A 15,919-nucleotide genomic window follows, 5' to 3' on the forward strand; every position below is an offset into this window, starting at 1 on the left:
GGAGGAGCAATAGAAGAAGACATGATTGAACCACCACATATACACATCATGCAAACCAGAGAAATTGATTGATGGATCTCTTATGCAGGTTGGGTCCAGAGGGAGGGAATTCCAGATATATATGGTCAAGGAAGAGGATAGTAGTGAAAAAGAATTTGATGATGATGAAATCTTACCTGAGCATATGAGAGGAGTAGAATTAGACTTCTATGGTGTATTCCCACTGGTGATGTGGCCATTTTTATTAGAATTGGTGAATTGAGGTTAGAATGAAGGCTATGAGGTGAGATGCAAGGCTTGATTAGAGGCCATAGTCACAGATTGAATTAAACCAATAAGTTGTGCACCTTGTGTGGAATTGTCCACAGTTGTGGGCATGGGAGCATCGGATATGGTGGTGGTGTCGATGCATTTGCCGGCAGAGCAAGAGATAACGGGTGTGATGGGACCGCCGCAAATGGCATAACATTCGCCACAATGTAGCGGGTTGCTCGAAACATCGACACAAAATGAATGGATTCCTCCTCTATCTCTTCCGCAACATTGCATCATTGGCACTCTACCACCTACACTTATATTACCATAATTCCTCGCGCATTCACCATCCTCAGTGCACGACATCACCCTCGCCAACCTAATCACTACCTTGTGATCTCCTCCTTCTCCTTCTTCTTGTTTTTGTTGAGTTACATTATGAACCCTGCCCTCCGGATCAATATTGATGTGAAATGCTTCGGTTACCTCTATAAATGTCGCTCGCCCAAACATCTTAGCTGAGATGTTTTGTGGCTTCATAACAAGTGTTGTCCTCCTCATTTGCATCTCGGTTGACATCAAAACCATCAACCATATTATCATCCCCACACGTACATGTATTCCCACATGATCATCCCTCGCCATTGTTTGTCGCTTTCATAACATGCCAAGAGTTTGTTACATCGTGAATGTATGCACCATGTACTGTAGCTTGAAGAAGTTTAAGGTTGATATGCCTGGCATTGAGGTTCCCCACTAGCTTAAAAATAAGTCCTACTAAAAGAAGACGAGACCATGAACAACATCTAGAAGTGTTGTCATAAATAATATATTAGTGTCAATGTCATCACAATATCTCCCTAAGTGTATTGTAGCTTGAAGAAGTTTAAGGTTGATATGCTTGCCATTGAGGTTTCCCACTAGTAAAATAAGTCCTACTAAAAAAAGAGATCATGAACAACATCTAGAAGTGTTGTCGTAAATAATATATTAGTGTCAATGTCATCACATTAGCTCCCTAAATGTTAGAGGAATCGAACACATAATGTTGATACAAGTAGTGCGATCTTAGTCGCCCCCACATTTTTGCCAATATCCTTGTTCATCATCAACCTATAGGGAACATTCATTATTATATTCCTCATCCTAAAATTAAAATACGTATATCTAGGTCTTGGATTAAACAAACTAGATACCAAGAAGTCATGTATTCGTAGAGGGGTTTTTAACATCTAAATTAATGCATATGCCTTTTTTATGCTTGGTTTTTGTGTGATCCAGTCAATCCTCAAACTAGAAGGGCAATTCGAATTTTCTTTTCGGAGTGTGTTAATTAAATTTCCAAAGCTCTTATTGAAGAATCCCGAGTCCTTATCAAAGGTTGGGCTCAAAGCATCTGGGATACTTCTTTTGTTCCATATATTAATAATATGTTTATACTAAAAAACTTATACTGGAATTTCAAAATGTTTGGAAGCTTCAAAAGAAAAAATGGCACATATTGTTTAAGAAATTTCATGAGGTCTTGGAATTATTTTTATATTGAAGCAATATCATAACTATGATACCTTTTTTACTTACACTTTCCAAAAATAAAATATATAGTACTTGGGACTCAGGAGGGCCTTGCCGGCTTGATCAACTTTAGTCCTAGGTTCTAAGTCTCATGTTTATTGATGCGACTACATTCTCCCCTCTAAATCCCCTCACACCCAATCCTTGAAGAATAGTTACCTCATTGTTGCAAGTAGTAGCACCCGATTATGCAATATCCCCCCACAATCCCATCTACTTGATTAAACACTCTAGGACATAGTTTGACGGATTCACTTTTCATGTAAATCGAAACAATACGTACACACGGTAGTGCATTTCGTGGTTCTATCAGGAAATATAATTAAACCTTGCCATCACACAATTCACACACACACACACACACTGAGGGAGGGAGGGTGTGGGTGGGTGGGTGTTATTTGACGCCAAGATAGTAGGTGTTTGTATAATTCACTGGGTTGACCCGAAAGTAAAGATGCCAAATATTGTTTTCTTATTTTTGGGATATTCGGGATTGCATCATGATTGAGATATGAACACAACACAATGCTTTTGTATTGTATGGTAGGCATGGAGGTTAGACCATATCTATGAAAATTGAAGGGAGTATTGACTCGGGTCAACTTGAATTTAGAGATGCAGATCATTTTCCTAATTCTACAATATTGCGTCATAATTAGGGTATGTGCAACGATTTGGTATGGTAGGCATGGAGTTAAATCATTATTATGAAAGTTGAAGTGAGTATTGATGTGGCATTTTGTTTATTGGAGCAAGTCAAAATTCTTTCCTTAGAGGAGTGTTTGTCTTGACTATTGGCGATTCAACATGTCCCATTACTCGTGTAACAACGATGTGATACCATTGTAGTGTTTTTAGCATACATTATCATATATAATTGTGTGTTTCCACCAAAAGAATGTGTGTGTGGTTTTCTTGTAGTATCACCATTTTTGTTAACCACTGATATTTTGATTGATTTTTGTTAATTTTGAATGAATACTTTCTATGCTATAGTTTATGAGCTTGTCCTCTATTATTGTTGTTTGGTCTTAGCTTTGTTGGAATGAATATATATTCAGTATTTTACCATCAATTGCAAATATAAATAGTTGGATTCCTTCGTACTTCCCTTCAAATGTGATGAAGAGTTTCTGTTCTTTTTTTGGAATTCTAGTATGATTTTCAACGAGTTTTTCTTTGCTTCCATACCTTGTTTTTTTGTTATCTCATGGCACTCCTTTTAGATCTAAAGTTTCACTCAACTTCTCCCTAACCCATAACTCGTTCATTCATCTCTAATCCCTACCCATGAATCTCCTTCTTTCTCGATTTTGTCCTCTTTGTATATTTGTATTTATCTTCACATACTTTTCTTTAGAGTTCGCAACTTGTAGCCCAAGGGACAATTCCTTCATTTATATCTTAGGCCATATTTCTCTTCCTTTTTAGTTCGCCATGACGTTCAACATACATGCAAGATTCAATGTCATAAACACAACTTCCATCAACGTCCGATACCACCAAATATTACCTTATGTTATTCCTTGGAAGTTCAGATGAACATATTTGAAAGAAGAGAGCTTTAGCTAGTCCCAACCTTTTGTATAACTCCACTCCTTATGAAAGGTCTTCATGGTTTTTATTAGAGATCATTCCTAATGTAAGCATAAGACAAGGAAATATAAGATAGATAGATAAGAAAAAAGAGAGAAAGACGGGTGTCAATCCACCCAACCACCCCCGAGACGAACTCGAGCCTTGATCAACATTCCATACCACCGCCCTAGCATTTGAGTCGTACCTGGTACTAATGTGCTCGCTACAAGAGTTTGTTCACCACTTTATCACAATTGTGACATAGTTGAATGATGTGACTAATGAAGCCTCATAGTTATAGGCAGACCTAAGGGCCCCATGCGAGTTCACACGTGGCCCTTATGGGTTGTTTCAATTCCTAGGATTAAAAGTAATCCTCCCTCCGTTACACTCTTGATTAACCCTCACACTTTATCCTCGTGTGTAGAATACTATGATACAACCCAAATTTGGTCATGCTTGTAACTGTTTGACCCAAACCATAAGATAACCAATTTCCCACTTATCTCAGTGTTAAACCATTGAAATGAGCCTTTAGAACTCATTCTCGTGGGTTGCTCCATAAACACATATGGTCTTCATGTCACCACGAAGAATCATCGTCTCCACATACATCCGCTCAAAAGCTCCATGCTCTCCTTGGTGGCAATTGTAAACATAATCCGTAGAATTGTTGTGTTGAATCCCGTGTTCCGATCTAATGCCTCGGGTTCACGGGAAGGCAATTCCAGATCCTCATCCTCATCTCATCATCCATCTCAAAAGAGGAGTGTAGAAGAAAGTACATATGTGTAATGGTGGCTTTTTGTTTTTTTTTCCTATCATGTGAACCAGAGCTTAGTCACTTCTCCAAGGAAGAAGCAGGGGAAGCAGGAGAAAGAGGAACCTGGCTATGGAAACAGATGCGCCATGTTGCTCCCGAAACGCCATCGCATTCTCTGTCTCGCGTCTTTGTTTTTCTTCTCCATCTCTTTCACAGGTATTTATATCTTCTCATACACGCGCTCACAGAGGGACTTACAAAGATTTCCTTTTTTTTTTACACAATTTCCCTTTTGGGTTCGTCCCTTCTTCTGATGCATATTTTGCTTCTTGATCTGCTCAAAATAAAAACCAATCTTTTTTTTTTTTTACTCCGCATTGATAGTTAAGCATTTTGTCTTTTCTCTTCTGTTAAAATCTGACTTTTTTTATTTCAGGAATAGCTATACTGAGAAGGCCTACTGCTTTCATATTCAAATCACATGATGTAGATGGAGGTGTTCGTCATGTCAAACACACGAACATAGTCTTCGGAGAAGCTGCTGGGCAAGGATTGCCAGGGCGACTTCAATGTGAAGGTAAAGAGGAAATCAAAATGGAAAAAAACAAACTCCCAAAGAACCCAAGTTTTTCTTTATTCCCTCCATATGCCTGATCATGTTTGAAGATGTTAGATCATTGTTGGATAGATGTGTATAAATTTGCAGAGAGCCTCTATGCATGAATAGATATGTAATCGTGGATATATAATCAGCTGCCAGTTTATCTTAATACTTTCATGGAATGAGTAATTGATTAAAAACATGTTTTGTGCACTAGTAATGACTCCTGATCCTGGACTCTACAAATATTCTTCATTTGGGCTCAGTATCTACAGACAAAAAATAAACCTATATGTGTGTGCGCTTTGTTTATTGTGGTGATTCATTTGTTTTTTTTTCAAAGTTCTTTTATGAATGAGCTCAATAATATTCATCTACAGGTGTTAGCGCAACAGTTGAAAAAGGAAGGATAGTGCAAGGAAATAGGTCATGCTCACTGCAAACCAATGCTAGTGGAATTTCTTTTGTAACCTTTTTTGTACCCCCGAAGGCAGGAGTTCCAGATAGCAAAACAACTAATACTGACACAATAGAATTCGGTAACACTACAATCAGAAAACCAGATAGGCCGTATACAATCCTTACCATTTTCATCGAATCCATACAGGCACTTATCTCTTTATTATTGTATGGTTAATATCTCAAATGTGGCAAGAAAGCTCGATTGGACACCTGATAGCTTTCGATTTTTTGGTTCTCTTCGTGTATACCAGATGTCAAATCCAGACAGTATGGTAACTGTATTAACTGACAAGGTCTCTGTCATGTCAACATCAAAGCTACCTGCTGATGTTCATATACATAGGACTAGTGATATCTTTGATCGAAACAACCTTATGCTTCAAAGGCTGCAATCATATTGTGTGAGTGTTATTTGACCTGGAGTATAAGATCTTAAACATCATTACTTGATGTGTTGATTTAGTTTGTTTCTATTGAGTTTCGTAATGACAATTGTGCTGCAGTGAAAGTGAAAGGATTGAGTTTCTAGTATTTTTTAGAAATAAAATGTCAAAACCATTAAAAATTTCATATCTATTTCAGACAAAATGCATTGGTCGATTTAGTTCATTCCATGAACTCAATTATAAATTAGGCTAGACATTTCTGTCGTGTTCCCTGAGGTTGTCCCAAGTATTTATAATTATGGTGCAAGGAGAATTACTAATAATGCCTTTAGAAAAAAATGAGGTGATTAGTGTTAAATGGGCAGATGACAGATGTTTTTCTTCCTGAATTTCATGTGGAAAGATAAAAGATTAAATGAAATCAAAATCTTAGCTCCAATTTGCAGTTTATGCTATATACCGACTATGTAGAGGTTGTGTTTAGGGTTTCAGCCTGCGTACTTGTTCTGATTTAAGTATGTTGAATTTAGGTTTGAATGCTGAATTTGTCAGTTGCTTTGGTTGTTAAAGTCATAGTGTATCATATATATATGTATATTAAGGTTTTGATTTTGACAGGTGTTTCTCGGTGAATTGCTGGTAAAAATGCAAGATATGTCGAGCAAGGATAATATCTTTCAACATATCATTTTTATGGATGCAGACATCATTGTAGTAGATGAACTTCGATGTGTTTTCGAAACATCCATGGATTTTGATATGGCGTTGACTTTTCGAAATAACAGGGATCAACCTATCAATTCTGGGGTAATAATGATACGAGGACAAATTCAGAGTGTGTCAAGGTAGCATATTCTACTTGTGAAATGCAGCATAACAAGAAATTACATGAGATTTTTCTCAAAATTTATCAATGGCTATAAGTGGAGGTTTAACTCATTGAGAGAATTTTCAGGGCAAGGACTTTCCTCATGGAAGTAGTAAAAATTTATGAAGAGAGATTTGCAAAAGCCACAAGGATGCTTGGTGATCAGTTATCACTAGCAGCGATTCTTCTTGAAAATTCAAAAAATATAAGCTCGCAATTCAAAACACGAACGCTGTTCAGAGCTCAGATCGCAGGTGTACGAATTCTATTCTTACCATCTCAAGACTACAATTGGACTCCATCCGAAGGAGCAGGACAATTCCATGGGATGCCTGATAGTGTGAAAGTAAGAATCCGAACTCTTCGCATACGATCTTGACCTCGATTACTATGCATACTTGCAATTAAAATAAAGAATGGTATCATAATAAAGGTTCCTGATTAAGCCCTGTATGTTGCACAAAGCATCTTGCCTACCTTGTCCAATTGGTCCTAATTGGTCTTTAACTAAACAAGTTAAGAGATCCTCTTATTGAAGTGCTGATTGCTGATTGGGATTAAAGAGCCCTTTAAAGGCTACAAAGAATCAAGTATTAAAAGAGTGAATAGCTATCCATTGGTAACTGATGAACTTGCTAACAAAAGGTTATGTTTCCAACCATAGCATTGACATTGAAAAAAAAGTGTGTGCATAAGCTACTTGAACTTGTGTATTTGGCAGTTTGGTTAATGTTCTTGAGCCATGCAAATACACAAGACATTATTGGTCTATGTTGTATATGGGTTGAGATTCTAAGACATTATGGATCTCTTCTCATTGTTTCAAATTTGAACAAATGACAATAAATTTCATATAATGAAGGAATTTTGTGAATAACTTACCATATATTCTTTATGAACATCAGTGTCCTTTATTTGAATGGCTGGATTCTTTTTCAGGTTTTGCACTTCAAGGGTTCCAGGAAAAGACTCATGATAGAGGCGTGGAATTTATTCAAGCACAAGAAACGAACCGTGTCAGATATGAAGTGTCTTATTCTGTTAAGTGGAAGAGCAAAATACGATTTTTGACCAATAGGGGGAGTTAAATGCCGAAAGTGTTTTTTGTAACATATAAGCAAGCTATACATTTCTCTCTCTCAAAATTTTTTATGATGATTTGATTTGCCTCATATTGTAAAGGTATATATAGGGAAGCAATGTGGGATTTTTCTGTCTCAAGCCCATTGTTATTGATTTTCCCATTAAAGAGGAGGCACCATGCTATGTATAAATAAGGTGAAAGATACATATTATATGTCTTCACTCAAACCCATTTTGGGTGCATAGGTGAAAAGGTAAGATGCAAAATATCCCTCAATATATATAGATCAACGCTAGTGATTTCCAAAGCATTTTCAGTGAATGACATACCTTCAAAATATTAAGCAATCTTGATGATTCAATGTGTTATTCTGTACAACTTTGTTATGGCTAAACTCTTGGTTATGTCACTGTCAATAGCATGAAATTGGCCTTTGGGATACAGTTAGTGAGCAAGCAAAAGGTCGTTTGGGAATTTACACATACAAGATTTAGACTACCCCCAGGATATTGCTGGCAAAAAAGTGACAAAATTGGAGGCATGTCGTTGAGGAAATAAAGCATTGTGAAATTGGATTTATTCATATTGAATGTGTAACGATCTAAATCTGATGCTAGTCATATATTCTAGGTTTATGATCATGATACACTTTGGATGTGGAATAATGTGTGTATGTGGAATTTATCAGACAATGTATCGTCTAGGAGCTCATGGATGTATATATGTATGAATGACTAGGTTAGGATTGTGTATACAGTAGGTAGGTGCATTATGTGTCAACAATGGGTTAGGTTCGAAGTAAGTGGCATCATGAGATTGCTAATCAATGGGTGCAATTGTATGGCTAGTTCATACCCCATTTGGGGTGCGATGAATTTGAGTAAGCCTACATCAACATGACATGTTTTATTCAAATGAGAAACATAAGGTATTCACATCTCCAATTGCATTGCAGCAATGTTTTTCCTAAAGGATATCATTCATTGCTTATGAATCTATCCGAACATTCGTGCGTACAAAAAATGCCCACGTTGTGGGTATTGTGAAGTTTCTAGAAAACAGAATCACGAAAGAACTGTCCTCATTGTTACCTGTTAAAACGCAAAAGAAACCAAAAAATATCCACATGCCAGGTAGGTATCCTTTGAATTCAGAAAATGAGAACGGAAAACCCCATGCGGGAATCCCGGATCCTGGATCCTGCGTAAATGTTTTAGGTGGGTTGTAACTTGTCACCATTTGGCAATGGCAATGAAAAGATGTGGATTTGGGGAAAAAGAGATCTTATTCAATACTTCAAAAATTATTATTAACTCAATAAAACAACTACAAGGAGATGTTGCCAAGTGTTAAAATTGCATTGCAGAAGAATGTGGCTATAAAGCCATCGCCATCACCATCACCATCACCGTCACCACCATAGATAGCTTAACCTCGAACAGAGCATTTTAGATCTGCTTTGGTCTTTTGGAATTTCTTCTATCATATTTCCTTTTTGTCTGTTCTCTATCTAACCTCTTTTAAGCATTAAAATCATTTTTGTTTCGTCTTGGTCTGTCAAGAAATCTGCTTTTTTATCTTCTTCTTTTTTTAACTTTAATGGCTGCCAAGGAAGCCCGGGAGCAAGCTGGACAAATGGCCAGTCAGGCCAAGGGCCGAGCCCAAGAGATGGGCGGGTATACTGGGAAGAAGGCAGACGGCATGTTCAAGAAGTTGAAGGAGATTAAGCCCAGGGGTCCTGCAGGCTGGGTTGCGCTCATTGCTGTAGCTGCCGCAGTGGTGGTAGGGGCCGCCATAGCCCTAACCCTACTGGCCCCTGTCCTCCTCTTCTTCAGTCCCATCCTTGTCCCGGTGGGCATCGTGCTCTTCCTTTGCACGGCAGGGATAGTGACTGCAGGAAGCACGGGTGTGGCCATCTCCTGGCTCTACCGCTACTTCACGGGTAGGCGTCCTCAGGGCTCGGAGCGGCTGGACCACATGAAGGGCCAGGTCCATGAGACCTTGGAGCACATGAAGCACAGGGCCCAGGACATGGCCCCCCAAGGGTTAGGGGAGGAAGCTGGAGAGATGGGCGGCCAAGCACGCGATCAGGCGGGCCGGATGGGTCGGAAGGCCCGAGAGATGGGAGGCCAAGCCCCGGGCATGATGCAAAGATTGAAGAGGCATAGGCCAGGGCCGGCCGGGTGGCTTGCAATCATCGCCCTTGCCTGTGCCCTCGCCATCGGGTCGGCCGTAGTCCTTACCGTGCTCTCCCCCGTCCTCGTCTTCCTCAGCCCCATCCTCGTCCCCGCGGGCATCGTGTTCTTCCTGTGCACGGCTGGGGTCGTCACCACGGGCGGCTCAGGTGTGGCTGCGCTCTCGGCCATCGTCTGGCTCTACCGCTACCTCAAGGGTAAACACCCGCGTGGTTCGGACAGGCTCGACCGGGTCTTGGGCCGTGTCCATGGTACAACCGAGCACATTAAGCATAGGGCCCAGGATGTGGTCGGACAAATCCCGATGCCAGCGATTGCATAGAACTCAAATTGTTTATATATATAAGGTGGTGATCCACCTCGGCGGTGCGAGGTGGGCACCCACCAGAGATTTGGAGCAAATTGTCAAATTATAGAAACATAGGATTTTCAATTGTTAAGTCAAGCCAATTTGTGTTTTTGATGAATGGTGTTTTGTTAAAGTAGCTCCTGAAAAATGGATTGATTCTGATACAAAACAATCTCCTGTCAATTTTAGCTGCTTATTGTAAACAGAAATTATTAAATTTTATGCATATTTCCTCATTCCACAAAAATATTGTTTTTTTGTCTTTCCATTTCTTTAGGGTAATGAATGGTTCATACATAAGAGTAAATATTATTTGGATCCTTTCAATTGTGTAGTTCTAAGTTGCTGTTTGAACTAGTAACATATCATGAAGGGACATGCTTCTAAGGGTCCCTTCTAAATATGGAACATACCAAGTCCTTGTATCCACCAACTTAGGAGACAACCTAGGGTATAAACTTTAAAATAACAGGTAATATAGGAAATATATGGATCGGAAAGTAACGAAGTAACACAGAGTGAAGGGATATGAACACATTGAGTGAAGGGATATGCTTGTATCGCCACACCAACCTAGAGGAAATACATGAAGAAAGATGCTCCACACCAACCTAGAGGAAATACATTGAGAAGAGGGAGATGCTTCTAATCCAAGGGAAAGTAACAAAGTAACACATCGTGTGAAGGGATATACTTGTGTATCGCCTCGCCAACCTAGTGGACGAGACAACCTAAGTCAAAGTATGTAAAAATGGATGCATTTAGGATGTTCTTGCATGATGGAAATTTAATAAAATGTTGCCTCTTAGTCTCATTCCTTCCACTTAGTGGAAATTTAATAAAATGTTGCAATAAATTATGGATGCATTTAGGATGGTTTTGCATGATGCCACTTACCCTTGCAAGTATTTTTGTGCCAAATGAGAGTGGCCTCTCAAGTCTCATTCCTTCCACTTAGTGGAAATTTAATAAAATGTTGCTATATTGGATGAAATTGAATTAAGGTGATGACTTTGATGCTCATGAAATTGTTTTGAATACACAAATGTGTTATTGCTTTGTGTTGCCCTTAAAACCTTCACAAAATATGTACTTTAGGAATGAATGGCCTTTTTTGACTACACTAAAAGAACTAGATTGGAAGCCAACTCCGAAAGGAAAAGGAGCTCACAAGGCAATGCAAGAGAAATCACAAAACTTATTCTGAGACAACTAAATGGGCCAATCCAATTACCAACTCAGTGTAAGAGAACGTAAGCAACACTAAAAGCATTTTCTTGTGTTCTCAATTTGCGAATGAAGGCATGCATAATATGTCTTCTTTCCTATCTAGATGGTAAAAAGCATAATATGACTAGCGAAACAAAAGCATGTTAAATTCAACCTAGATGGTAGCACTTGGATTAATTTGTTCCTATCTCTAGCTACTCAGAGAATGATTACCAAGAACAATAATAGTTTAAAGGTGCCAAATTTTGAATAATATGAGTGTGTCCGTAGTTTTTGTATTAAATTCATACGTGAATTAAAATTCATGTTTAGTTTGATTTCACATAGGATTTTAAAGACATTGAGTGTAACTGCGTGGACATGTGAATTATAATTGATGTTTTAGTTTGATTTCGTATTGGATTATAATGACATTTAGTGTCAAGTGTGCACTGTGTCCACGCACGCAATGTAATGTATGGTGCCAACTTCTCATACGGTAGAATTGGTGAAGTGGTTGATATGGTGGCGCGAAGTGATGACGAACATGGAGGTAGGGCGAACAAAGGTTTTTTATTTGTTTCTAATTATTTGGTAAAAGTTTCATTCTTTATTTCAATTAAACTTTGGGACAAAATATTTCCATAACCTAGAGTAACAAAAACCTTGTATAAGTTTAGCATGAGATGATCCAAAACTATACTTAAAGTAAAACAACGTTTGGGATATATTCCTTCAAAGTGCTTTCCTATGATATGTCCCATGATGCACTTTTAACAAAGTCTTCATAGGACTAACTTAGTGTCTTATGATTAGTTTAAACTTCAAAGATCACCCAAAAACAAGAGTATTCCCAATTTATTGAAAAGCAACTAAACATTGTATCTTCTAGTCTAAGAGCATATTAGGAATGATTATGCCACACTACCTTTGTTCTTTATCATATTTGAGACATTGTGGTAGTTTATGAGCTTGAACAACTGCAAAGTTGATTGACTAATGCAAACTTTTGAGTATATAAAATCAACCCTTGACAAGTCTTGAGCCAATATGTTTCGGTCAAGGGTTCACTTGGAGGAGGATTATTGGATCCAAAACACGTTATCAAGCATCAAAACTTAGAAAGAGACGAACACTCAAGTGTCAGGCCACTTTCAAAGAATATTAATGCAATAAAGGTTTACTATTGAAGTTGGGAATGAGTCATTGAGTGGTAAAGACAAAGGAAGAAATATGGAATACATAGTAAAGTGCATATTTGAAGTCAAAATGTCATATTTGAATCTCATCTTAACAATGTTAGAATACGTGTCGTGACATATACATTTGATTGTACCACCTTGTACTCTTTTTGTGGGATTTTATACAATGTATCATCATGCAAAGAAATAAATGGCACCTGCCACCACCTCGTAGTCCTTTTTCTCATGCTCCTCAATGTTCCAAAATAATATCTCCAATCTAGTACCCGCTGAATATGAATAATAATTGGATTGTATTTGAATGATACATGGTAGGCAAAATGAGGAGACTTTGCATGCATGCCATGTGGTTGTTCCTAATGTCATGGATCCATGCATCAACTTGTATTGAGATGAGTTTTCCCACACAAATGTAATTGTACTCATTTCAAATTTGAAACCACGTCGTCGGCATTAACAAAAAGTGCCAATGATCCTTTCGTAGGAAATCCTATCAAAGTTGGATAGAATGAAAAAAATGCATGCAAATCTTTCACCTTTGTCGATCGGATTTGGGATTTTCTTTAGGTTATTGGAGCCCTAAAGCAATCAAATGATATCATTCCATCATTGATTGATAATATGCAAGAATCATCACAAAATAAAGTTAGGCTCCACAAGTTTTAGGAGTGGTGACACATTCGAGAATGGGGGGGGGGGAGGGGGGGTTCCGCCGTAAACATGTGAAGGGATGGGTTCTTCTTCGAGTGTGTTTCCGGACAATTAGACAAGGGAGAGGAAGCCGTGGGGATTGGTAAAACTTCAATAGTTTTGATTTGTGTGGCCGTGGGGGGAGAATCTGATATGATGCATTTAACGACTACCTAAAAAGCTTGCTTTTTTTAAGGGTTCGCATGCCAAGTGTTCGGAAATCCACATTCTAGAAAAGAAAAGAGACATATGGATTGGTTGTATAAATGACTCAGTTAAAATCTGAAGAATTCAGTCATCTCCATCACCATCTCCTGCATCTCCATCGATCGACAAGGATATTTTGGTCATCAATCAGAGAAGGTTCATCGTGTCTTTTCTTTAGTCGGCCAATGTGTGTTGTGTGATTTATTATTTGTCTCTAGTGTTTTTGGTGTTTCACAGCTCAGGCCAGTTGAGTAATCTGCTGCTTTTTCGTGCTGTCCCCTCGGATTCGTTGTCATGGCGGCCCAAGAAGCTCGGGATCAAGCTGGACAGATGGCCGGGAGAGCCCAGGACCAGGCCCAACAGATGGGCGCTAAAGCACAGGAGATGGGCGGGCAGGCCGGAAAGCAAGCGAAGGGCGTGTTTCAGAAATTGAAGGAACTGATGCCCAAAAGCACGGCCGGGTGGGTCGCGCTGGTTGCAATAGCCGGTGCCCTCGCCATTGGATCGGCCATCGTCCTCGTCATCCTCTCGCCCGTCCTCCTCTTCTTCAGCCCCATACTTGTCCCTGTTGGCATCGTGCTCTTCTTGTGCACTGCCGGGATCGTGGCCGCGGGGGGCACGGGCATCGCCACTCTCTCGGTCGCCGCCTGGCTCTACCGCTACCTCAAGGGTAGACATCCTCGAGGATCAGAACAACTCGACCACATCATGGGCCGCGTCCACAAGACCACCGAGCACATGAAGCACAAGGCTCAAGACGTGGCCGGACAAATCCCGATGCCAACAGTTTAATGAAATTTGTCCCAGATGACAGACAACAACCAACTGCATAAATAAACAACCATTGTTTTTAAAGCGTCTTAAGCTCGGATCGAACACAACAAAATATTGAAGGACATATTGTGAGTTAGGTTAATCCTTGTTTAGATAGTAATTAATATTTATAAGAGTTTCGTTAAGGCTTTGTTCCCTTGCCTGTCTCTCATATTGTTCGAATCATATAAATTTTCTTTCCATTTTGTGCAAAATGTGATGTTTACTTTTGTGGTATACCTTTTGTGGTCTTGCCTTTTTTGAGCTATTTGGATCACAAAATCACAAAATATTCTTCATTAGTAGTTTATTTATAACATATGTTGTCTGTCTCGTGTTGTTGACCATAGTTAACCTATTAGTTAATAGCCATCGATGTGGATATCTCTACTCTATGCATATATCCAAGCAACCCGTGGCCGGTTAATAATGACTACCCAAGGGAAAATGCGAGGTCATGTCACTATAGGAAGGAATTCTCAAGTGGGAAAACTTTTTCATCCACTTGTCCTCAATTATGGGAAGGTTCTGATCTTGGGATTTTACACTTTGAGCTTTTTAAACTCTTTGGGCCTTAATCACTATTCACACCATAAGAAATGGTCTTGGTATATTGGTTGATACTTGTAGTTATGGTGGTGTTTTCCTATTTTTTGGGCAAAGACACGCATTACATTCAATTTCATCTAGTGCACTAGAATTTAGAGGTTTGAGTTGAAGAAATTCCTTGGTGGTTCTACATTTATGTGTTTTCGTATTCTATGTGGACACTAATAGAATTAATTGATGAAAAGATGAAAGAACTTTGTGATTATTGATGAAAAGATGAAAGAACATGAATAAAATATATGGCAATGTCAGAGAAGATTCGATTATTGTTATTAGAATGCCAAACACATGCACTAATATAATACAGAGCTGAAAAATGTGAGGAATTAATTGGTTGCTCATAGAACTTTCATGTGTGAACTGTCGAGGCCATCCGAACCATTTCTTCCATGTGACTTAGATCTCTGCCTTTGTGATCATATTCGACCAAGCTTCCACAAATCTTCGACCAAGCCTCATCTTGGCACAAATTTCTCTCACAACCACAATGCACTCTCAATTGCAACATTCATTGGTAAAGTTCTTGAAGATCGAGAATCGTTACTCACTTTTACATCACTTTCACATGTATCACATTAAATATAATATTTTTGGTCTCATAGGTCATATTTGACCTCCATAATGATATAGGATCTCTCTCTCTCTCTCTCTCTATATATATATATATATATATATATATATATATTCTCAATGTGAGACGGGATGGTCAGTCACAAGTGATAATATTAGTTAGGTGACTATTTAACTTTTTGCCTAAACAAGTTTAACAGTTTGAGTATCGGAGTTTGGTATGATGCTTTGGGTTTGAACGCGTTCAATTGTATTTGAGTTGTGGTAACGTAACTTTTATGAATTTATCTGTACATTTTAAGAACCTATACAAGCTATCAAAGGTTGAAAAGCTTATGTGTTATGGATCTCTTTTAGATATATCCTTATTCTTTATAATCAAGGATGAAGGGGTTTAAAAAAATTGGCCTCTTAAAAAGTAAGAGACCTTCCAGATATAAAGGTTGAAATGCTCAAATGAATGGGAAAGGAAGCACATGCATGGATACGTTATATGTTTAATG

General features: G+C 38.6%; 2 protein-coding genes and 1 pseudogene across 2 annotated transcripts; all 3 read left to right on the forward strand.

Annotated features, from left to right (window-relative positions):
* Window positions 1–4,252: 4,252 nt before the first annotated feature.
* On the forward strand, window positions 4,253–7,799 carry LOC147864604 (polyphosphatidylinositol phosphatase). The gene is made up of 7 exons (XM_087318722.1): window positions 4,253–4,387; window positions 4,608–4,748; window positions 5,153–5,379; window positions 5,486–5,635; window positions 6,239–6,465; window positions 6,576–6,834; window positions 7,428–7,799. Exons 1-7 carry the CDS (start codon window positions 4,318–4,320, stop codon window positions 7,557–7,559), a joined length of 1,206 nt encoding a protein of 401 aa, XP_087174848.1. The 5' UTR covers window positions 4,253–4,317; the 3' UTR covers window positions 7,560–7,799.
* Window positions 7,800–9,167: 1,368 nt separating this feature from the next.
* LOC147864605 (uncharacterized) lies at window positions 9,168–10,266 on the forward strand. Its single transcript, XM_087318613.1, has one exon. It carries the CDS (start codon window positions 9,172–9,174, stop codon window positions 10,087–10,089), a length of 918 nt encoding a protein of 305 aa, XP_087174739.1. The 5' UTR covers window positions 9,168–9,171; the 3' UTR covers window positions 10,090–10,266.
* Window positions 10,267–13,715: 3,449 nt separating this feature from the next.
* On the forward strand, window positions 13,716–14,256 carry LOC147864606 (oleosin pseudogene; annotated as a pseudogene).
* Window positions 14,257–15,919: the final 1,663 nt, after the last annotated feature.

Source organism: Azolla caroliniana, unplaced genomic scaffold (genome assembly GCF_043228905.1).
Source record: "Azolla caroliniana isolate FFs.n. ecotype wild unplaced genomic scaffold, voAzoCaro1.0.p SCAF_4, whole genome shotgun sequence".
In the NCBI taxonomy this organism is placed as follows: Eukaryota; Viridiplantae; Streptophyta; class Polypodiopsida; order Salviniales; family Salviniaceae; genus Azolla; species Azolla caroliniana.

Coding starts and splice junctions, on each gene's coding strand:
- LOC147864604 (XM_087318722.1), top strand. CDS start 4,318: ATGTTGCTCCCGAAACGCCATCGCATTCTCTGTCTCGCGTCTTTGTTT. Junction 5,636..6,238: donor AAAGGCTGCAATCATATTGT/GTGAGTGTTATT, acceptor TGATTTTGACAG/GTGTTTCTCGGTGAATTGCT. Junction 6,466..6,575: donor CAAATTCAGAGTGTGTCAAG/GTAGCATATTCT, acceptor GAGAATTTTCAG/GGCAAGGACTTTCCTCATGG.
- LOC147864605 (XM_087318613.1), top strand. CDS start 9,172: ATGGCTGCCAAGGAAGCCCGGGAGCAAGCTGGACAAATGGCCAGTCAG.